This window comes from Bombina bombina, chromosome 6 (genome assembly GCF_027579735.1).
Source record: "Bombina bombina isolate aBomBom1 chromosome 6, aBomBom1.pri, whole genome shotgun sequence".
In the NCBI taxonomy this organism is placed as follows: Eukaryota; Metazoa; Chordata; class Amphibia; order Anura; family Bombinatoridae; genus Bombina; species Bombina bombina.
In genome coordinates this window covers 978,320,356-978,344,840 of record NC_069504.1, presented here as the reverse complement: position 1 = coordinate 978,344,840, position 24,485 = coordinate 978,320,356, and the positions used below count along the sequence as shown (strand labels likewise).

The following is a 24,485-nucleotide window of genomic DNA, read 5'->3' as shown; positions in this document are numbered from 1 at the left end:
GGTGAATACGTAATCACATGTACTAGTCTAGGTTTTCTGCTCAGATGGCACAGCTGGTACAGTTGGCTTCATTAGCGTGAGTCTGGAATGTCTAGATCATAATGTCACCCACGTCATTTTGGGCAGCATTTAAATTGCTCTCAGTTGACATAACCAACTTTCTAGCAGAGTGTGTCTAGTGCGCTTGAAGAGACAATCAAGTCTAAAACTAAAGTGCTTGAGTTTGTTAGAGCATTTTATGATTAAATACATTTTCATTTGTTACTATATGTTTTGCCCCTGCAAAGATGTTAAGCATATATTTAAAGTTGAACTCCCAAGCATAGTATATTGGCGCTTCTTACAAAGACACAGCTGATGAGCTAATCGGGAACACGCTAGGCATATATCAAACAGTCACTGGGTAAAATCTACTCTGGAATGGCATGTGAGCATTGTGCATGACCAGGAAGCAACAACAGGTGTTTAAAGCATTTGCACAATAACAAAATCCTTTTGCAAGAAAATGTTTATAGGGTTAGATTGCCAAGCTTTAAATACAAAGGTAAGTACAGCTTACTTAATTCATCTTAATTGGTTTGCTGACAATGGACATCCTTACTTATCACTCACTATTGCTAGCTACTTAATTGGATAAAGAGAGAGAGCTATTGGCATCTGCAGACATTTTTTGTGGCGGGGGTGCAAAAAATAAAAATGACCAATGAATAATAATAATAATATCAGTGGTAACGTACAACAGAAGAGGGCTGCTTGTTGTATACATGACCTTCAGAACACATAGTGGCTCATTGGTATCAAAAGAGCAACTTCGGCATTAGGGTTTTAATGTTACTTATATAAGCCCAGTGCTAGCTTTGGCAGGTGCTGTCAGTTATTTGCAATTTAGAAAGATTATTGAATTATGTGTGTTGTAAATGGGGATTGATAGAAGAGAAATTAAAAATTGGTGTAGTGAGCACTGAGCTCTAGGTTGCTCACGCCAGTCATACATAGATCTGCATGGTGCTGCAGATACACACCAAGCCCAGTGATTTCTCATACATTTTATACACTGCAGCTGATATAACAAGTCATGGGGAACACATTCAGGGAAAAACTATTTTACAGTAACCTGTCCCTTTAAAAGGACAGTAAAGTCAAAATTAAACTTTTCATGATTTAGATAGCGCATGCAATTTGAAACAAATTTCCAATTTACTTCTGTTATCAAATTTGCTTTGTTCTCTTGGAATCTTTTATTGACGAGTAAAACTAGGTAGGCTCATAAGAGCTCAGGAGTGTGCACGTGTCTTTAGTACTCTATGGCAGCAGTGTTTTGCAACATTATTTGTAGTTTGTTATACAATGTTGCAAAACACTGCTGCCATAGAGTACTAAAGACACGTGCACACTCCTGAGCTCTTATGAGCCTACCTAGTTTTACTCTTCAATAATAGATACTAAGAGAACAAAGCAAATTTGATAACAGAAGTAAATTGGAAAGTTGTTTAAAATTGCATGCTCTATCTGAATCATGAAAGTTTATTTTTTACTTTACTGGCCCTTTAATAACAGCTCCTTCACATGCATGAGGTAATTAATTAAAGGGGCATAATTCAGATAGAGCATATAAATCTTTTTTTTTAAAGTTTCCAATGTGCCTCTGTTATCAAATTTGCTTTGTTCTTATGGTATTCTTTTTTTAAAGAGATACCAATGTTGGTAGCATAATGTCCCATTGTAGTAAATTATGCTGCCATCTAGTGTCCTTGCAGATGTATAACATTGTTAAAGGTATTTATGTTCCTTTAATGTCTCTCTGAGTGTAACTGTTATTTTACAATTATATCTGTAGGCTGATGCTGCAAATAAAAAGATATATTCCTGTATTTCAGTGCATCTCTCTTGCCCAGAGTGTATGATTCATAAAGAATCATTACAATGGTTTTTACCTTGAAAATTGTTGGCAACAGGAAAAAAATAACTATTCATAGAAATTTGCTGTCATATTTAGTTTTCAGCTGCATTCTAACATTTGCTTGTTGAATTCAGAAAAGTGACCTTTGTATTCAAACCGTGACATTAGTATTAAGCTCATAACTATTCTTTATATAGTTCCTTCATACTATTGTCATGATCTTTGTTCTGCTTCTTTTCCCATTGCTTGGATACCAGAGTTATTCAGAAAGACCTTCTTTTTGCGACTGTGCAGCTCTCAAGGATTAGAGCCATTTTTTTTCCCCTAACAGGGTGGAGTCACATTGCAGAGCAATGTTTAACATATTCCTCCAGCAACAGAGAGGGAAATAAAATAACGAGACCACTCCATTTCCTAATAAAAGATAATCCGCTTTGAATAAATATTATGAAGTCATAATCCACTGTGGAAAGAACATTTACTGCCAATCAAAGCCAGTTTAGGTCGCAATACATGATTTGGCTCTACATACAAGCCCTCTAGCAGACTGTTAGTGATCGTTAAACAAGTGACTGGATGGATATTGCTTAAAGGGATACTGAACCTATTTTTTTTTTCTTTTGTGGTTCAGATAGAGCATGCAATTTTGAACAGCTTTCTAATTTACTCCTATTATCAAATTTTCTTTGTTCTCTTTGCATCTTTATTTGAAAAAGCAGGAATGTAAGCATAGGAGCCGGCCCTATTTTGGTTCAGCACCCTGGATAGCGCTTGCTGGTTGGTGGATACATTTAGCCACCAATCAGCAAGCGCTACCTAGGTGCTGAACTAAAGAAGTGCCGGCTAGTAAATTTATATGCCTGCTTTTCCAATTTAGATACGAGAATGAGAATGAAAAAAAAAAAAAAGATAATAGGAGTAAATGAGAAAGTTGCTTAAAATGTCATGCTCTATCTGAATCATGAAAGAAAAAAATTGGGTTCAGACGCCCTTTAACCCCTTAGTGACCAGGCCACTTTTCAATTTGTTGACCATCTGGGACCAAGGCTATTTTTGCATTTCTGCGATGTTTGTGTTTAACTGTTATTTTCCTCTTACTCATTTACTGTACCCACACATATTATATACCGTTTTTCTCGCCATTAAATGGACTTTCTAAAGATACCATTATTTTCATCATATCTTATAATTTACTATAAAAAAAATTATAAAATATTAGGAAAAAATGAAAAAAAAAACACACTTTTTCTAACTTTGAGCCCCAAAATCTCTAACACATCTACAACCACCATAAAATACCAATGCTAAACAGTTTCTAAATTTTGTCTTGAGTTTAGAAATACCCAATGTTTACATGTTCTTTGCTTTTTTTGCAAGTTATAGGGCAATAAGTACAAGTAGCACTTTGCTATTTCTAAACCATGTTTTTTCAAAATTGGCGATAGTTACATTGTAACACCAATATCTGTCAGGAATCCCTGAATAACCCTTCAAATGTATATATTTTTTAAAAGAAGACAACCTAAGGTATTAAACTTGGGGTATTTTGACTTTTTTCATGCAACCATTTTACCACCAATCTATGCCAAAGTTTGGGGGGGGGGGAAATAATTTGATTTTTTGACAAATAGCAATTTAAGAATACATTTACTGATAAAATGGTAAGGGTTACTGCCGAATAACACCCTAGTATCTCTTCAGTAGCATCTCCTGGGTACAGTGATACCACCCATGTATAGGTGTGTCGGGTTCTCTGTGGGCTAAAAGCCCTTATTTTTAGAGAGAGCATTCCAGTTTTTCAACTTGGAATTTTCACATCGGTCATCATGCACCCATGTCCTATTTGGGACATTTCTGAAGCTGGCCAATGGAATTTACCCCCATCAAACCATATATTTTTGAAAAGTAGACACCCTAGGCTATTTCAAATGCTGGTATTTTAACACTTTCCATGCACTAATTCAACCACTAGTCTTTGTCAAACTTTTGGGTAGTCATTTTTTGTGTTATTTTTCACACACATTGTACTTTAGGCATGGATTTTCAGTTCCTGTTATGTGTTACTGCCAAAAACCACCTCAATATATGTTCAACAATATCTCCTGAGTACAGTGATACCACCTATGTATAGGTGTGTCGGGTTCTCTGGGGGCTAAATGGCCTTATTTTTAGGTAGCGCATTCCAGTTTTTCAACTTGGAATTTTCACATTGGTCATCATGCACCCATGTCCTATTTGGGACATTTCTGAAGCTGGTCAATGGAATTTACCCCCATCAAACCATATATTTTTGAAAAGTAGACACCCTAGGGTATTTCAAATGCTGGTATTTTAACACTTTCCATGCACTAATTCAACCACTAGTCTTTGTCAAACTTTTGGGTAGTCATTTTTTTGTGTTATTTTTCACACACATTGTACTTTAGGCATGGATTTTCAGTTCCTGTTATGTGTTACTGCCAAAAAATACCTCAATATGTGTTCAACAACATCTCCTGAGTACAGTGATACCACCCATGTATAGGTGTGTCGGGTTCTCTGGGGGCTAAATGGCCTTATTTTTAGGTAGCACATTCCAGTTTTTCAACTTGGAATTTTCACATTGGTCATCATGCACCCATGTCCTATTTGGGACATTTCTGAAGCTGGCCAATGGAGTTTACCCCCATCAAACCATATATTTTTGAAAAGTAGACACCCTAGGGTATTTCAAATGCTGGTATTTTAACACTTTCCATGCACTAATTCAACCACTAGTCTTTGTCAAACCTTTGGGTAGTCATTTTTTTGTGTTATTTTTCACACACATTGTACTTTAGGCATGTATTTTCAGTTCCTGTTATGTGTTACTGCCAAAAACCACCTCAATATGTGTTCAACAACATCTCCTGAGTACAGTGATACCACCTATGTATAGGTGTGTCGGGTTCTCTGGGGGCTAAATGGCCTTATTTTTAGGTAGCGCATTCCAGTTTTTCAACTTGGAATTTTCACATCGGTCATCATGCACCCATGTCCTATTTGGGACATTTCTGAAGCTGGCCAATGGAATTTACCCCCATCAAACCATATATTTTTGAAAAGTAGACACCCTAGGGTTTTTCAAATGCTGATATTTTAACACTTTCCATGCACTAATTCAACCACCAGTCTTTGTCAAACATTTGGGTAGTCATTTTTTTGTGTTATTTTTCACACACATTGTACTTTAGGCATGGATTTTCAGTTCCTGTTATGTGTTACTGCCAAAAACCACCTCAATATGTGTTCAATAACATCTCCTGAGTACAGTGATACCACCTATGTATAGGTGTGTCGGGTTCTCTGGGGGCTAAATGGCCTTATTTTTAGGTAGCACATTCCAGTTTTTCAACTTGGAATTTTCACATTGGTCATCATGCACCCATGTCCTATTTGGGACATTTCTGAAGCTGGCCAATGGAGTTTACCCCCATCAAACCATATATTTTTGAAAAGTAGACACCCTAGGGTATTTCAAATGCTGGTATTTTAACACTTTCCATGCACTAATTCAACCACTAGTCTTTGTCAAACCTTTGGGTAGTCATTTTTTTGTGTTATTTTTCACACACATTGTACTTTAGGCATGGATTTTCAGTTCCTGTTATGTGTTACTGCCAAAAAACACCTCAATATGTGTTCAACAACATCTCCTGAGCACAGTGATACCATCTATGTATAGGTGTGTCGGGTTCTCTTGGGGCTAAATGGCCTTATTTTTAGGTAGCGCATTCCAGTTTTTCAACTTGGAATTTTCACATCGGTCATCATGCACCCATGTCCTATTTGGGACATTTCTGAAGCTGGCCAATGGAATTTACCCCCATCAAACCATATATTTTTGAAAAGTAGACACCCTAGGGTTTTTCAAATGCTGATATTTTAACACTTTCCATGCACTAATTCAACCACCAGTCTTTGTCAAACTTTTGGGTAGTCATTTTTTTGTGTTATTTTTCACACACGTACTTTAGGCATGGATTTTCAGTTCCTGTTATGTGTTACTGCCAAAAAAACACCTCAATATGTGTTCAACAACCTCTCCTGAGTACAGTGATACCACCCATGTATAGGTGTGTTGGGTTCTCTGGGGGCTAAAAGGCCTTATTTTTAGGAAGCCCATTCCATTTTTTCCACTTTGAATTTTCACATCCCATGCACCCATGTCCTATTTAAGACATTTCTGAAGCCGGCCAATGTAATTTACCTCAATCAAACCATATATTTTTGAAAAGTAGACTTCCTAGGGTATTTCAAATGCAGGTATTTTAACACTTTCCATGCACTAATTTAACCACTAGTCTTTGTCAAACTATTGGGCATTCATATTTTTGTGTTATTGTTCACATACATTGTACTTAAGACATGGATTCACAGCTCCTGTTATGTGTTACTACCAAAGAAGACACCAATATGTGGTCACCAACATCTCCTGAGTTCAGTGATACCACCTATGCATAGGTTTGGTGGCTTGTTTGGGGGGTGCAATGCCAAATGTCTGACATGCGTTTGTGATTTTTTTTCACATTTAACATATTTTCTTTGCCTATCGTCTTTTTGGGGGGTCTTTTAACATACCCCAATTTATTTGTTTTCCATGAATGTGCATATATTTGAAAAGTTGACACCCCAAGGTATTGTATATGGTGTGCTTTGATGCCTTTGAAGCAACCGTTTTAGCCCAAAAAATTGGAGAAAGTGTATGGTGGTTATTTTTCAATTTTCATTTTTACAGACACATTGCTTTTTGACTATGATTTAGGAGAGACTGTTGTAAGTTATTGCAAAAGAATACTTCAGGTTGTTTTCTGCAAGGCACCCTGAGTACACCTATGCCCCCCATGCATAGGTTTGCCAGGATTTTGGGAAGGTTATGTTACAATTTTATGACTTGTGATTTTAGTTATTAGCAAAGAGAGTATTTCTACTGATAGGCCTATCTTTAGTTTGTGGCCTATTGCATACCCCACTTTTATTTATTGCCATGAAAGTGTATATTTTTTAAATGTTGACACCCCAAGGTATTGTATATGGTGTGCTTTGATGCCTTTGAAGCAACCGTTTTAGCCCAAAAAATTGGAGAAAGTGTATGGTGGTTATTTTTCAATTTTCATTTTTACAGACACATTGCTTTTTGACTATGATTTAGGAGAGACTGTTGTAAGTTATTGCAAAAGAATACTTCAGGTTGTTTTCTACAAGGCACCCTGAGTACACCTATGCCCCCCATGCATAGGTTTGCCAGGATTTTGGGAAGGTTATGTTACAAATTTATGACTTGTGATTTTAGTTATTAACAATGAGAGTATTTCTTCTGATTTCTTCTATCTTTAGTTTGTGGCCTATCGCATACCCCACTTTTATTTATTGCCATTAAAGTGTATATTTTTTAAATGTTGACACCCCAAGGTATTGTATATGGTGTGCTTTGATGCCTTTGAAGCAACCGTTTTAGCCCAAAAAATTGGAGAAAGTGTATGGTGGTAATTTTTCAATTTTCATTTTTACAGACATATTGCTTTTTGACTATGATTTAGGAGAGACTGTTGTAAGTTATTACAAAAACATACTTCAGGTTGTTTTTTGCAAGGCACCCTGAGAACACCTATGTCCCCCATGCATAGGTTTGACAGGGGTTTTGGTTAAAAAAAAAATAACAGGCCCAATTTTAGAAAAAAATAGAGTAGTGAAATGTAAAAATCTGGCACAGTAAAAGTAAAAAAAACAAAAACCCATCTAACAGTAAACATAACCAAAAAAAAATATATATATATATATAACACCAAATGTATTTATTTTTTTAAAAATTGACCATTGTATGGTACCACTTGAAGCAGTCCCCAATGCAGAGTGCAGGCTGTCCAGGGCAATCAGGACAGTGATATATGGTGTCCCTTCTCTTCCCCCTCTTGGTACAGACTCTGCATTTTTTTTTGTGGTTTCTGCTTTGCGGCAGTAGGGGGGATTTTAAAAATAAAATGAGTAGCCCCAACTCTGCTCTCTCCCATCACCGCCCGGGGAGCAGGTGCATCATGGTACAAAATCCCAGTAATAATCTGGAGCTGAAACTGTAAAAAAGTTTTTTTAACTCTGGGGTTTGCTTTTTTGAACAACAAAAAAGCGTTGTGGGTTGCAATCTGCATTAGATAAATTGCAACCTTTTTGTACCAGGCCCTTGTCTTCCGCATAATTAGGTAGGGCTGCAGCAGCTGATCAGCCAGATCAACCCCACCCATATGCCGGTTATAAGACTTGATGCACACTGGCTTCCTTATGATCTCAGCTCTGCCACGTACAGAAACCGCCACCGTCCTCTCTGTGTGGATGGTGGTAAGAAGGTATACATCCTTCTTGTCTCTGTACTTAAGTGCCAACAGCTCCTCTTGGCGCAGAGCTGAGGTCTCCCCCCTTCGTAGCCGGGTGCGTACAAGTTGTCCTGGGAAACTTGCGCGGTTCTTTTTAATTGTACCGCAAGCTACTGTATCAAAGCAATACAGTAGCTTGAACAAAAGGACACTTGTATAAAAATTGTCTAAGTACAAGTGATACCCTTTGTTCATTAGGGGTAATATCAGGTCCCAGACAATCTTGCCAGTGGTTCCCATATGTTCTGGGCAACCTGGAGGGTCAAGGTGGCTATCCTTTCCCTCATACACCCGGAAGGCCTGAGTATACCCAGTCTCGCTGTCACAGAGCTTATACACCTTTACCCCATATCTGGAGCGTTTGGAAGGAATATACTGCTTGAATCCCAGCCTTCCCTTATACTTCATTAGGGATTCATCAACGCATATATTCCTTCCAGGTGTATAAGCCTCTGCAAACCTGGCAGAAAAGTGGGTTATCAGGGGGCGGATTTTATACAGCCTGTCAAATTGGGGATGCTCCCTAGGGGGGCACAGGCTGTTGTCGCTGAAGTGCATGAAATGCAGAATCATTTCATACCTCTTCCTCGACATAGTCTGGGAGAAAATGGGGGTAGAGCAGATGGGGCTACTACTCCAGTAGGAGCGAATGGAGGGTTTCTTTATGATGCCCATCAGCATAGTCAATGCCCAGAATTTTTTGAATTCTGGCACATTGATGGGGGCCCATTGCTGCTTTGCCAAATATGTTCCAGGCTTTGCAGCACGGAACTGATGGGCATATAAATTAGTTTGGGCGACAATGTCCCCCAATATATTATCGCCCAGAAACACTTCCAGAAACTGCTGGGGGCTAAAACCTGCCACATCTATATTTATGCCAGCATTTGCTGTGAAGGGTGGGATATCTGGCCTCTGGAGATGAGGCGTTACCCACTCTTCAGCAGCAATGGCAGCAACACGCCTCCTTCTGGCAGGGGGGCTGGCAGGGGGGCTAGCAGGGGGGCTGGCAGGGGGGCTAGCAGCCACAGATACATCACTATCAGTTGAGACTGCATCTAGTGATGTATCTGAGCACATGGCAGGGTCAAAATTGGGGTCTGAGTCAGAAATAGAGGCATCTGACTCTGACGCAAGGATGGCATACGCCTCCTCAGCACTATATCTTTTCTGTGACATTTTTGTATCTGTCACAGAAAACAATTACTAAAAAAAATTAAATTAACTAAATTAATTAACTAAATTAACTAGCAAAAAAGTACAGCTATGCTACTGCCAGTGATTTATAGCGATCACTGGCAAGCTAGTGGTTAATGGCTCTGAAAATTAAATTAAATTAACTAAATGTTTCTGAAAAGAGCCTTTGGGTTTTTAAAAAATTACAACAACAAAATTAACCCCTAAAAAAATGCACAGACAGCAAAAAAGTACAGCTATGCAACTGCCAGTGATTTATAGCGATCACTGGCAAGCTAGGGGTTAATGGCTCTGAAAATTAAATTAAATTAACTAAATTAACTAGCAAAAAAGTACAGCTATGCTACTGCCAGTGATTTATAGCGATCACTAGGGGTTAATGGCTCTGAAAATTAAATTAAATTAACTAAATGTTTCTGAAAAGAGCCTTTGGGTTTTTAAAAAATTACAACAACAAAATTAACCCCTAAAAAAATGCACAGACAGCAAAAAAGTACAGCTATGCAACTGCCAGTGATTTATAGCGATCACTGGCAAGCTAGGGGTTAATGGCTCTGAAAATTAAATTAAATTAACTAAATTAACTAAATTAACTAGCAAAAAAGTACAGCTATGCTACTGCCAGTGATTTATAGCGATCACTGGCAAGCTAGGGGTTAATGGCTCTGAAAATTAAATTAAATTAACTAAATGTTTCTGAAAAGAGCCTTTGGGTTTTTAAAAAATTACAACAACAAAATTAACCCCTAAAAAATGCACATACAGCAAAAAAGTACAGCTATGCAACTGCCAGTGATTTATAGCAATCACTGGCAAGCTAGGGGTTAATGGCTCTGAAAATTAAATTAAATTAACTAAATGTTTCTGAAAAGAGCCTTTGGGTTTTTAAAAAATTACAACAACAAAATTAACCCCTAAAAAAATGCACAGACAGCAAAAAAGTACAGCTATGCAAATGCCAGTGATTTATAGCGATCACTGGCAAGCTAGGGGTTAATGGCTCTGAAAATTAAATTAAATTAACTAAATGTTTCTGAAAAGAGCCTTTGGGTTTTTAAAAAATTACAACAACAAAATTAACCCCTAAAAAAATGCACAGACAGCAAAATGCAGCAAAAAAAGTGCACCTATGCTACTGCCAGTGATATATAGTGATCACTGGCAAGCTAGGGGTTAATGGTTCTGAAAATTAAATTAAATTAACTAAATGTTTCTGAAAAGAGCCTTTGGGTTTTTAAAAAATTACAACAACAAAATTAACCCCTAAAAAAATGCACAGACAGCAAAATGCAGCAAAAAAAAGTGCACCTATGCTACTGCCAGTGATATATAGTGATCACTGGCAAGCTATGGGTTAATGGCTCTGAAAAGAGCCTTTGGTTCTATATTTTTAACAAATAAAAGAAATAAATCTCTCTCTCTGCTAAATACAGGTCTCTCTCTCTCTCCAACAAAATGGCAAGTGAGGAGAGGGAGGGAGATCCACACTGATCATAGTCAATATTTACAAATATTGACATGATCAGACAAATGGGGTATTTTATTATTATTATTTTTTTTAGGGTGGGAGGCTCAGATTGGGTGACCCTAGCTTTCCCCTATGATGATGCAGGCTAGGGACACCCCCAGAGGCCCCATGATGCACTGGGCATCGCCATCTTGGATGCCTAGTGAAGGGGGAGGGGGGGGCTATTTAGGGCTTTTTTTATTTTAATCGTTTTTTTTTTTTTTTTCTTTTTTAATTTTATTTTACAAGTAACTAAGTGCCTCGACCCACCGAGGCACTTAGCACACAAGCAGAGCATCGGAAGCGTGTCCGATCGCTTCCGATGCTCTGAAACACTGCCGGGCTCCACGTGGAGTGAAACCGGAAGTGATCACTCGTGGGGGAGTGATCAATCCGGTCCCGGCACTCGGGAACAGTATTGCCGGATGCCTAGACCTCAAGGCAAGCCTGCAATACTGTTAGAGCAGCTGGAAGCGATTTCGATCGCTTCCAGTGCTCTGTTAAACCGACGACGTATGCCATACGTCCTCGGTCGTTAAGTGCTTTTTTTCTGAGGACGTATGGCATACGTCGTCGATCGTTAAGGGGTTAAAGGGGTAATTATGTCATTTTTATGTACAGTATGCAAAATATAAATCTACAGTTAAGCATCATATTGCAAAAGATCTGCATTCAAAATAAACTGTAATTTGTTTTCTGATATCTGGTTTTTATATACCCATATTTCTTTCTCCATTTTTATTTTTTTATTTCATGAATTAGTGTCATTGTTTACCCCTAGTTTATGTGCCCAGTGCTATGGAATTTGGCAGTGCTTTAAAAATAGATGATAATAATTAAGTATCTCAAAACAGTCCAGGGACACAAATTGTTCTCTGTGCTGCGGCCACATATAATTTTGCAGGGTCAAAGTTCCAATTACTGTAGGGTGTTCTCTATGCTCCTGGGGGGATATCGACAAATACAGTACATAAACATATAATAAATAACAATTGTAATACATTGCAAGCGTTGACTGTTTTTTTAAGTAATTATTATTTTTACTGAAAAAAACAAAGTAAAACAAATAAGCATGTTGAAATCTTTCAGCAACATATCTGAAAAACAATATATCTCTATGTCCTGTCTGCACAAATGATATACAAAAGTATGTCAGGTCTAACTAGAAAATTGTAAATTGACATAAATTCTATGTGAATGAAAAATTCTCAACAAAGATTTGTTGTATATGGGGTCAGCTCTGCAACCTATGGACCCAGGAAGAGGAAATTTGATAAGAAAAACAATGAATTTAGTACTTACCACCTCCTGGGGGGGGAAATGATAAAGACTTCAAAATTAAAGGGACACAAAAGTCAAAATAAATCTTTCATGATTCAGATAGAGCATGCCATTTTAAACAACTTTCCAATTTACTTCCGATATCAATTTATTTTCATTCTTATTATATGCACACTTTCTAAGGCATTAGCTCCTACTGAGCATGTGCAAGAGTTCACAGCTGTAATTGGGTGATAGCTGTCACATGGTGCAGTGGGCAGGGAAATTAAAACTGATCATTTTAAATTCAAAATAAGTTTTCTTTCATGTAATTAACAAGAGTCCATGAGCTAGTGACGTATGGGATATACATTCCTACCAGGAGGGGCAAAGTTTCCCAAACCTCAAAATGCCTACAAATACACCCCTCACCACACCCACAAATCAGTTTTACAAACTTTGCCTCCTATGGAGGTGGTGAAGTAAGTTTGTGCTAGATTCTACGTTGATATGCGCTCCGCAGCAGGTTGGAGCCCGGTTTTCCTCTCAGCGTGCAGTGAATGTCAGAGGGATGTGAGGAGAGTATTACCTATTTGAATTCAATGATCTCCTTCTACGGGGTCTATTTCATAGGTTCTCTGTTATCGGTCGTAGAGATTCATCTCTTACCTCCCTTTTCAGATCGACGATATACTCTTATATATACCATTACCTCTACTGATTCTCGTTTCAGTACTGGTTTGGCTTTCTACTACTTGTAGATGAGTGTCCTGGGGTAAGTAAGTCTTATTTTTTGTGACACTCTAAGCTATGGTTGGGCACTTTTATATAAAGTTCTAAACATATGTGTTCAAACATTTATTTGCCTTGACTCAGGATGTTCAACATTCCTTATTTCAGACAGTCAGTTTCATATTTGGGATAATGCATTTGAATCAATCATTTTTTTTTCTTACCTTGGGGCTGTCTCTACTCTTGCTAAGCGTACTACTATTTCCTTTTTTGGACGATATCTTGGTACTTGCTCAGTCTTCACATTTAGCAGAATCTCATACGAATCGACTTGTGTTGTTTCTTCAAGATCATGGTTGGAGGATCAATTTACTAAAAAGTTCATTGATTCCTCAGACAAGGGTAACCTTTTTGGGTTTCCAGATAGATTCAGTGTCCATGACTCTATCTTTGACAGACAAGAGACGTCTAAAATTGATATCAGCTTGTCGAAACCTTCAGTCACAATCATTCCCTTCGGTAGCCTTATGCATGGAAATTCTAGGTCTTTTGACTGCTGCATCGGACGCGATCCCCTTTGCTCGTTTTCACATGCGACCTCTTCAGCTCTGTATGCTGAACCAATGGTGCAGGGATTACACAAAGATATCTCAATTAATATCTTTAAAACCGATTGTACGACACTCTCTGACGTGGTGGACAGATCACCATCGTTTAGTTCAGGGGGCTTCTTTTGTTCTTCCGACCTGGACTGTAATTTCAACAGATGCAAGTCTTACAGGTTGGGGAGCTGTGTGGGGGTCTCTGACGGCACAAGGGGTTTGGGAATCTCAGGAGGTGAGATTACCGATCAATATTTTGGAACTCCGTGCAATTTTCAGAGCTCTTCAGTCTTGGCCTCTTCTAAAGAGAGAATCGTTCATTTGTTTTCAGACAGACAATGTCACAACTGTGGCATACATCAATCATCAAGGAGGGACTCACAGTCCTCTAGCTATGAAAGAAGTATCTCAAATTCTGGTTTGGGCGGAATCCAGCTCCTGTCTAGTTTCTGCGGTTCATATCCCAGGTATAGACAATTGGGAAGCGGATTATCTCAGTCGCCAAACGTTGCATCCGGGCGAATGGTCTCTTCACCCAGAGGTATTTCTTCAGATTGTTCAAATGTGGGGACTTCCAGAAATAGATCTGATGGCCTCTCATCTAAACAAGAAACTTCCCAGGTATCTGTCCAGATCCAGGGATCCTCAAGCGGAAGCAGTGGATGCATTGTCACTTCCTTGGAAGTATCATCCTGCCTATATCTTTCCGCCTCTAGTTCTTCTTCCAAGAGTGATCTCCAAGATTCTGAAGGAATGCTCGTTTGTTCTGCTGGTAGCTCCAGCATGGCCTCACAGGTTTTGGTATGCGGATCTTGTCCGGATGGCTTCTTGCCAACCGTGGACTCTTCCGTTAAGACCAGACCTTCTGTCGCAAGGTCCTTTTTTCCATCAGGATCTCAAATCCTTAAATTTAAAGGTATGGAGATTGAACGCTTGATTCTTAGTCAAAGAGGTTTCTTGACTCTGTGATTAATACTATGTTACAGGCTCATAAATCTGTATCTTGGGAGATATATTATAGAGTCTGGAAGACTTATATTTCTTGGTGTCTTTCTCGTCATTTTTCCTGGCATTCTTTTAGAATTCCGAGAATTTTACAGTTTCTTCAGGATGGTTTGGATAAAGGTTTGTCTGCAAGTTCCTTGAAAGGACAAATCTCTGCTCTTTCTGTTCTTTTTCACAGAAAGATTGCTAATCTTCCTGATATTCATTGTTTTGTACAAGCTTTGGTTCGTATAAAACCTGTTATTAAGTCAATTTCTCCTCCTTGGAGTTTGAATTTGGTTCTGGGGGCTCTTCAAGCTCCTCCATTTGAACCTATGCATTCATTGGACATTAAATTACTTTCTTGGAAAGTTTTGTTCCTTTTGGCTATCTCTTCTGCCAGAAGAGTTTCTGAATTATCTGCTCTTTCTTGTGAGTCTCCTTTTCTGATTTTTCACCAGGATAAGGCGGTGTTGCGAACTTCTTTTGAATTTTTACCCAAGGTTGTGAATTCCAACAACATTAGTAGAGAAATTGTGGTTCCTTCATTATGTACTAATCCTAAGAATTCTAAGGAGAAATCATTGCATTCTTTGGATGTAGTTAGAGCTTTGAAATATTATGTTGAAGCTACTAAGACTTTCCGAAAGACTTCTAGTCTATTTGTTATCTTTTCCGGTTCTAGGAAAGGTCAGAAGGCCTCTGCCATTTCTTTGGCATCTTGGTTGAAATCTTTAATTCATCATGCTTATGTCGAGTCGGGTAAAACTCCGCCTCAAAGGATTACAGCTCATTCTACTAGGTCAGTTTCTACTTCCTGGGCGTTTAGGAATGAAGCTTCGGTTGATCAGATTTGCAAAGCAGCAACTTGGTCTTCTTTGCATACTTTTACTAAATTCTACCATTTTTATGTGTTTTCTTCTTCTGAAGCTGTTTTTGGTAGAAAAGTACTTCAGGCAGCTGTTTCAGTTTGAATCTTCTGCTTATATTTTCAGTTTTTTTCATTATAAAATGTAATCTTTATTTTGGGTGTGGATTATTTTTCAGCGGAATTGGCTGTCTTTATTTTATCCCTCCCTCTCTAGTGACTCTTGCGTGGAAAGATCCACATCTTGGGTAGTCAGTATCCCATACGTCACTAGCTCATGGACTCTTGCTAATTACATGAAAGAAAACATAATTTATGTAAGAACTTACCTGATAAATTCATTTCTTTCATATTAGCAAGAGTCCATGAGGCCCACCCTTTTTGTGGTGGTTATGATTTTTTTGTATAAAGCACAATTATTCCAATTCCTTATTTTTTATGCTGTTGCACTTTTTTCTTATCACCCCACTTCTTGGCTATTCGTTAAACTGATTTGTGGGTGTGGTGAGGGGTGTATTTGTAGGCATTTTGAGGTCTGGGAAACTTTGCCCCTCCTGGTAGGAATGTATATCCCATACGTCACTAGCTCATGGACTCTTGCTAATATGAAAGAAATGAATTTATCAGGTAAGTTCTTACATAAATTATGTTATATTACATTGTTTTGTTGTTGTTGTTGTGCATTTGTGTATTATGTAATTCTACTCTTTCTCTTGGTATCCTTTGTTGAAACGTATCTCCTTTTCTTGAGAGCATAGTAAGGTAGGCTCAGGAAAGGTAGGCTCAGGAGCGTGCAAGTGTCTTAAGCACTATGGGCGCGATCCGATATACGGCGTAGTTTTCGGCGCAATCGAGGGAACCCGCGCCGCCCGTAATTTCACCTCGCACATCGGGGTATCCAATATACGGCGCCGTCAGATGCTAAAGTGGCGTAAGTCGTCGCAAGTACTTACGGCAGTATTTTGTGGACGTAAAGTTTCAATAAAGTGTAGTTTTATGCAAATTTGCCTAACACTTGTAAAAATTACCCATGACTCCATCTAAAAATGCGCAACGTAATTACGCTATTCAAAAGTCATATATAAACCCATGCGCAGCCGCCATTTTCTTCAGTGTGTTTGGATGGTTCGTTGAGCTACAGCACACTACAGTGAGTTTAGGATTAGTAAGGAGGCGCAGCATAATAGTTATTTAAGTCAGATTTTTGTTTCGGTAAGCTTGTACATTTACTTACACTTATTTTTACATATTGCACACATATTGCATACATACATATACAAAATACACAACACTTTTTTTTTCTAACACCTCACACATTTTATTTCAATTTTACCGTGTGATAGGCTGAGTGTTTGGTTGTGATTGTCTGTGATTGAACTGGGAGTGAGTGTGAGTGTGTGTAGTGTGAGGATGTCAGGGAGAGGTAGGGCGGAGGGGAGGAGGGGAGCGGAGTTGCAGGGAGAGGAGTATTGTAGCGGACAGGAGGAGCAGCGGGGTCCCCGTCAGGGAGTAAGTGGAGTGGGGAGAGGGAGAGTTAGAAGGGATGATGGGAGGGGAGATGCCCAGAGACCAGGCACACTTAAAAGAGGGACAGATGGGCACATGGGGACAGAAGGGGGGGAGGAGGGAGAGAATAGGGAGGAACCCATACCAGGGACATCCCAGGGAGCAAGCCAGGTGGCCACAGAGGATGAGCGCATGAGATGCCCAAACTTCTCATTCAATGAGAATGTTGCGCTAGTCCAGGCCATCATGGACAACTACAGTGCCCTCTTTGGCCAGGAGAAGGGCAAAGGTGTTGCCCGAAGGCGTAAGGCAGCATGGTTGGCGGTAGAGGATGCTGTAAACAGTGTGGCCCCGCAGAGGAGGACTATCGAGGGACTTAAAAAAAGGTGGAACGATTGTAAGAGGCGGGTGAAAGAGAAGATGGGGCAGGAAGCCATGCACCAGAGGGGAACAGGCGGTGGTCCACCCCTGGAAACCGAATACAACACCTGGCAAGAGATGATACGCAGGTCCCTGAGTGTCACAGCAGTATGTGGACTTCCAGGGGCTCGTGACTCAGGGGCTGCAACCACAGCACCTCATGCTGGTGAGTAACATCCCACACACCAGTATTATATGTATTTGAGATATAACATCCTTTAATGTCTCACATACATGTACACAATGAGGAGCATGGTATTTGGCCTACTAACAAAAACATTTACAATTATACAATTATATTTCACATTAATGCTACTTAACACAATGCAATTCATGATATGAGGTGGAATAGTGCAATACTAACATGTCTCAGAGTAACACAGGCCACAAGCCACATGTTGAGTTTTCAGTAAATGGACACTATAGCCATCACAATACTTTTAGCTCAGAAAGCAGGTTCTGTGGCTACATCAGGCTAAAGTAAATTGTGTGACCATAGTGTCACTTAAAGAACACATTTTCTCCATCACTGACATGTACACATAACTATTGTATGAAACACATACCTGTATACTGTGCAGATTAAAATCCCTCATATCACAAATCACATTGTGCACATGCATGTTATACAGTTTGACATGAGAATGAGTATTGTCCCTAGCATGTATCAATGTACATTGTATGCCCACATGGACATATATATGACTGTACTAATCCCTATCATCATTTGACTCCTCCACAGAACCTCCTGTCACCAGGCTGCAAACAGGCATGCCGCCACCTCCACCACCACCACCAGTCACAGGCATGCAGCCACCTCCACCACCAGTCACAAGCATGGAGCCACCTCCACCACCAGTCACAGCCATGCAGCCACCTCCACCACCAGTCTTCAGGCAGCAACATGGACAGTATGCTCCCAGGCATGAGTAGGGTTTGATTGCCTCCGTTAAGGACCCAGAAGTGATGCCACCACCATTGGCATACGACCCCTGGCAAGATACCTGGCCTGAGGAATATCTTTTTGGCTTTGAGGGGGAGCCAAGTCACCCACGAAGGGTCCATGTCTTTACCCCCCCCCCAACACAATATCAGGCCCGTCATGGCTTTTATACACAGGGGATGTGTGTGCAAACTGGACAGGTTGAGTGGTCACACACTAGTCGTCAATGGGACTGCCAATCCAGCCTGAGAGCTCCACCATCCTCTTCCCTTGGGAGAGCTCCACCATCCGCTTCCCTTGGAAGAGCTCCACCACCCGCTTCCCTTGGGAGAGCTCCACCACCCGCTTCCCTTGGGAGACCTCCACAATCCACTTCCCTCGGGAGAGCTCCACCATCCTCAGATGAGCATATAGCTGAAGTTGTCCCTGAAGCACCAGCAGCTGCAGTTGTCCCTGAAGCACCAGCAGCTGCAGTTGTCCCTGAAGCACCAGCAGCTGCAGTTGTCCATGATGCACCAGCAGATAGAACTGAACCTGCACCTAGAATCACTGCTGCTCAAGAGCCTGTAGATCCACTGTATTCTCCCCTGGGCGAGGAATACATTTCACTCCAGAGGAGCCTCATAACAAGCTGCGAGAGCAGACAAAAAGGCCAACACAGGTTTCACAGGAGCCAACAGAGGTTACTTCAGCGTACCATAGAGCTGCAGAGGGACATGGCAGCATCATTAAATGCAATTGTACAAAACCAGTCGCAGATGATGAGAGTTATTTCTGATATGCAGATGCAGATTGACAACAGATGGCGGGAACAAAACCAACTCTTGGGTGTGTTGGTTGAGCACTTCACACACCAGCAGGACACTGCCTCCAGCCTATCATCTGTGGCCAGCACTCCAGCAGAATCATCTGAATCTTCCCAAACCAGGAGAACCAGGAAATCCACTCAGCCCCCTCATCCAAGAAGCCTAAAAATAAAATAAAAAATATTCTTATAGTTCACCATAAATCTTGTGCTCTGTTATTTACCATATAATTGTCATCCACATCAATGTGAGGGGTGTTTTAGTACACTAATATTGTTTAAACATATAATAAGGCCTGTGTGGAAATGGGCCAAAAAAGGTAATATCATCATGTTTATGACATATCCATGTTCTATAAACCACATCACATAGTTGTGTATGAAGGGTACATATAGTAATATTCACTTATAAGATGCAAATCAAGGTTTCTCACATCCAATGGATATTGACACATGGGCAGGGATAGGCACAAGGCAAGGCTGTGGCGGACATTTTCTAAGGTAAAGACATTTAGTGAAGGACACCTTGCCTATCCCTGCACATGGGTATATATAGCTAAATAATAATGTTTTTACAGAAGGTGTGAACATAAGGTATAAACATCCATTTTCATTCTTCATAATGATAGTCAATAAATCATAGTGACCTAAACATGAATTAAACAAATGAGATATTTTCAGTAATTAGGGTGGTTAAGGGAATGGGGGTGGGATGTAGTAGTTTCACTTACATGCAGTGGAAATCCGCAGTATGTAATTCTATGACCAGCTGCAGCAGGGGCAGCACCATGACCAGGGACCTCAGCAGCAACTATAGAATCAGCATGTATAGACGGAACAACAGGGGCTTGTAGGGCTTCCAGCACCCCTTGTGCCCCATGATGCACCCCTTGTGCCTCATGATGCACCCTTGTGCCCCATGATGCTGCCTCTTTATGGAAAGCAGGAAAACATGGTGGCTAATGAGGATGTGCATTGGCAGGTTTTTTAGGTTTCCTGTTGTGAGGTTGTGCTGTTTGTGATTGGCTTGGCACACTTGCAGGGGCAGGAATAATAAATGCTTTGAAGAGGTTTAACTATTTCTGATCAAGCTGCTGATATGTATGTTGTTGAGCATGCATTTGTTAGGCCTTCAGAGAGTTACGTTGGTTTCTAAGTCAGTGCAAGGGTTGCTACGCCTGCAATTTGTGGCTGTATATTGGATACCAAACTGCGCGTGTTTTGTATGTCAGTCTATGGGTAAAATAAATATGGCCGAAGGCAGAAATATACGTGTGTAAGTTGTATGCTACGCCGTATATATGTGATACCAAACCAGCGCAAAATTTGGCGTCGCCGGCATTTGTGGGCGACGCTGCATATCGGATCGGGCCCTATATGTATAACTTTGTTAATACGTTTTTGCAAACATAGCTGCCTTATAGACACGTGCACGTTCCTGAGCCTACCTCAATATGTTCTCTTGGAAAGGAGCAAAGTTTTAACAACAGAATACAAACAGAAAGATACAGGTTTGATAATAGAAGTAAATTGATTTTTTTTTTTTTTTTTTAAATTGTATGCTCTATCTAAATCATAAAAGTTTAAAGGGATATTAAACAGTGCTCCTTTGGTAAAACAAATATGTTAAAATAAGCATAAGTTGTGTAAAATGAGCACTTAGAAATTCTCATTATAGCAGTTAGGGTGGTAAGAGAGCTGACATGTTGGCAACTTAGGTTGCAGTCTGCCTCTTCTGAGCATGGGCAAATTTGACTCTCTGCTTATCTAGTCTATTCACTTAATAGTAAACCAGCTCATCTTACTCTAGAAGTTTTATGAGATCAAGCTAGATAAGCCTTCATGTAGAGACTGTTTCATATCCCTTTAATTTAGCTTTTTCTGTCCCTTCAAGATCAATAAATAACCAAAGCTCTCTCTTGCGCTGTGATCTCCAGTGACCCAGCAAATTGTAAGACAATATTTATTTTACAGGTGATCCTGTTTGCATATTTAAGTGTAATAGAAAGTTAGTTTGATAGTGTTATAACATAATACAGTCGGGGAAATAAGCAGGTTGTGATGTGAACTGGCTGAAGATACTTTATATGTAGGGCACACGTCTAATGTTGTGGCTATGAGGTTTTTAAAAGTATAAATGATGTATCTCAAAAGTAGTTTCATGGTTAAACTTATTAAATACCGTATCACTTTGGAATATATTATTGTTTTCTTTCAGGATTCAGATAGAGCATGAGATTTTAAACAGCTTTCTAATTTACTTCTATTATCACGTTTTCTTTGTTCTTTTGGTATTTTTTGTTGAAAAGCCAGGACATAAGCTCAGGAGCCCATTTCCAGAGCACTATATGGCAGCAGTTTTGCAAGAATGTTATCAATTTGCAGGAGCACTAGATTGCAGCACTGTTTCATGCCATGTAGTACTCCAGACACCTACCTAGGTGTCTCTTCAACAAAGAATACCACGAGAACTAAGTAAATTAGATAATAAAAGTAAATTGGAAACTTTTTAAAAATGGAATGCTCTGTCTAAAACTCAATAGAAAACTTTTGGATTTCATATCGCTTTAATGTCAGTCGGCAAAAGTTATTGGTATGACAACTGTACTTAAATACTATGTTCAACTGCTTTTAATATTTCTTTTGATTTGTAGAAACACTGCGATCGTCAAAAAGCTAATTTAAGGATCCGGTTCAAGCCGTCTTTGTTTCAGCATGTGGGGACTCATTCTTCCTTGGCAGGAAAAATCCAAAAGTTAAAAGTACGTCATTTTCACTTATATTTTTCATTGGTTAAAAGCATAATGTGCAATTCTAAATTTTAAAGGCACAATGTTTACATACAGTGCATGTAGCTGTTTGTTTGTCTTATGTGATATTCTGTCTATACAATGTCTTGAAAATGATGATTCCTTTATTATTGGCACCACTGAAAAAGTGTCTAATATTAGATCAGATTTTGAAACATATGAACATTGTTAAAGGGATATGAAACCCATTTTTCTCTTGTTAAGTGTATCCAGTCCACGGATCATCCATTACTTGTGGGATATTCTCCTTCCCAACAGGAAGTTGCAAGAGGATCACCCACAGCAGAGCTGCTATATAGCTCCTCCCCTCACTGCCATATCCAGTCATTCTCTTGCAACTCTCAACTAAGATGGAGGTCGTAAGAGGACTGTGGTGTTTTATACTTGGTTTATTTCTTCAATCAAAAGTTTGTTATTTTTTAATGGTACCGGAGTGTACTGTTTATCTCAGGCAGTATTTAGAAGAAGAATCTGCCTGCGTTTTCTATGATCTTAGCAGAAGTAACTAAGATCCTTTGCTGTTCTCACATATTCTGAGGAGTGAGGTAACTTCAGAGGGGGAATAGCGTGCAGGTTTTCCTGTAATAAGGTATGTGCAGTTAAAATATTTTTCTAGGGATGGAATTTGCTAGAAAATGCTGCTGATACCGAAGTAATGTAAGTAAAGCCTTAAATGCAGTGATAGCGACTGGTATCAGGCTTATTAATAGAGATGCATACTCTTATAAAAGTGTATTTTAAAACGTTTGCTGGCATGTTTAATCGTTTTTTACATATGTTTGGTGATAAAACTTATTGGGGCCTAGTTTTTTTCCACATGGCTGGCTTGAATTTTGCCTAGAAACAGTTCCCTGAGGCTTCCCACTGTTGTAATATGAGTGGGAGGGGCCTATTTTAGCGTTTTTTTGCACAGCAAAAATTACAGACACAGACATCCAGCTTCTTCCTGCATGATCCAGGACTTCTCTGAAGGGCTCAAAAGTCTTCAAAGGTTGTATTGAGGGAGGTAAAAAGCCACAGTAGAGCTGTGGCAGTTGTTGTGACTGTTTAAAAAACGTTTTTGTCATTTGTTATTCCGTTTTTGGTATTAAGGGGTTAATCATCCATTTGCAAGTGGGTGCAATGCTCTGCTAACTTATTACATACACTGTAAAAATTTCGTTAGTGTAACTGCATTTTTTCACTGTTATTTCAAAATTTGGGAAAATTTGTGTTTCTTAAAGGCGCAGTAACGTTTTTTATATTGCTTGTAAACTTGTTTTAAAGTGTTTTCCAAGCTTGCTAGTCTCATTGCTAGTCTGTTTAAACATGTCTGACAAAGAGGAACCTACTTGTTCATTATGTTTGAAAGCCATGGTGGAGCCCCATAGGAGAATGTGTACTAAATGTATTGATTTCACCTTAAACAGTAAAGATCAGTCTTTATCTATAAAAGAATTATCACCAGAGGGTTCTGTCGAGGGGGAAGTTATGCCGACTAAATCTCCCCACGTGTCAGACCCTTCGCCTCCCGCTCAGGGGACGCACGCTAATATGGCGCCAATTACATCAGGGACGCCCATAGCGATTACCTTGCAGGACATGGCTGCAATCATGAATAATACCCTGTCAGAGGTATTATCTAGATTGCCTGAATTAAGAGGCAAGCGCGATAGCTCTGGGGTTAGGAGAGATACAGAGCGCGCAAATGCTGTTAGAGCCATGTCTGATACTGCGTCACAGTATGCAGAACATGAGGACGGAGAGCTTCAGTCTGTGGGTGACATCTCTGACTCGGGGAAACCTGATTCAGAGATTTCTAATTTTAAATTTAAGCTTGAGAACCTCTGTGTATTGCTTGGGGAGGTATTAGCTGCTCTGAATGACTGTAACACAGTTGCAATTCCAGAGAAATTGTGTAGGCTGGATAGATACTATGTGGTGCCGGTGTGTACTGACGTTTTTCCTATACCTAAAAGGCTTACAGAAATTATTATCAAGGAGTGGGATAGACCCGGTGTGCCCTTTTCCCCACCTCCTATATTTAGAAAAATGTTTCCAATAGACGCCACTACACGGGACTTATGGCAGACGGTCCCTAAGGTGGAGGGAGCAGTTTCTACTTTAGCAAAGCGTACCACTATCCCGGTTGAGGACAGTTGTGCTTTTTCAGATCCAATGGATAAAAAATTGGAGGGTTACCTTAAGAAAATGTTTATTCAACAAGGTTTTATTTTACAGCCCCTTGCATGCATTGCGCCTGTCACTGCTGCGGCGGCATTCTGGTTTGAGGCCCTGGAAGAGGCCATCCAGACAGCTCCATTGAATGAAATTATTGACAAGCTTAGAACACTTAAGCTAGCTAACTCATTTGTTTCTGATGCCATTGTTCATTTGACTAAACTAACGGCTAAGAATTCCGGATTCGCCATCCAGGTGCGTAGGGCACTATGGCTTAAATCCTGGTCAGCTGACGTGACTTCAAAGTCTAAATTACTCAACATTCCTTTCAAGGGGCAGACCTTATTCGGGCCTGGCTTGAAGGAAATTATTGCTGACATTACTGGAGGCAAGGGTCATACCCTT

The 24,485-nt window shown here is 39.7% G+C and overlaps 1 protein-coding gene across 1 annotated transcript in view; it reads left to right on the top strand.

The window, feature by feature from the left end:
- MGAT4B (alpha-1,3-mannosyl-glycoprotein 4-beta-N-acetylglucosaminyltransferase B) overlaps positions 1–24,485 on the top strand; it is a 798,965-nt gene that overhangs the window by 672,256 nt on the left and 102,224 nt on the right. Inside the window, exon 10 of the mRNA XM_053718640.1 lies at positions 21,765–21,872. Coding sequence (XP_053574615.1) covers positions 21,765–21,872 — 108 coding nt within the window. The remainder of the gene's footprint in view (positions 1–21,764; positions 21,873–24,485) is intronic.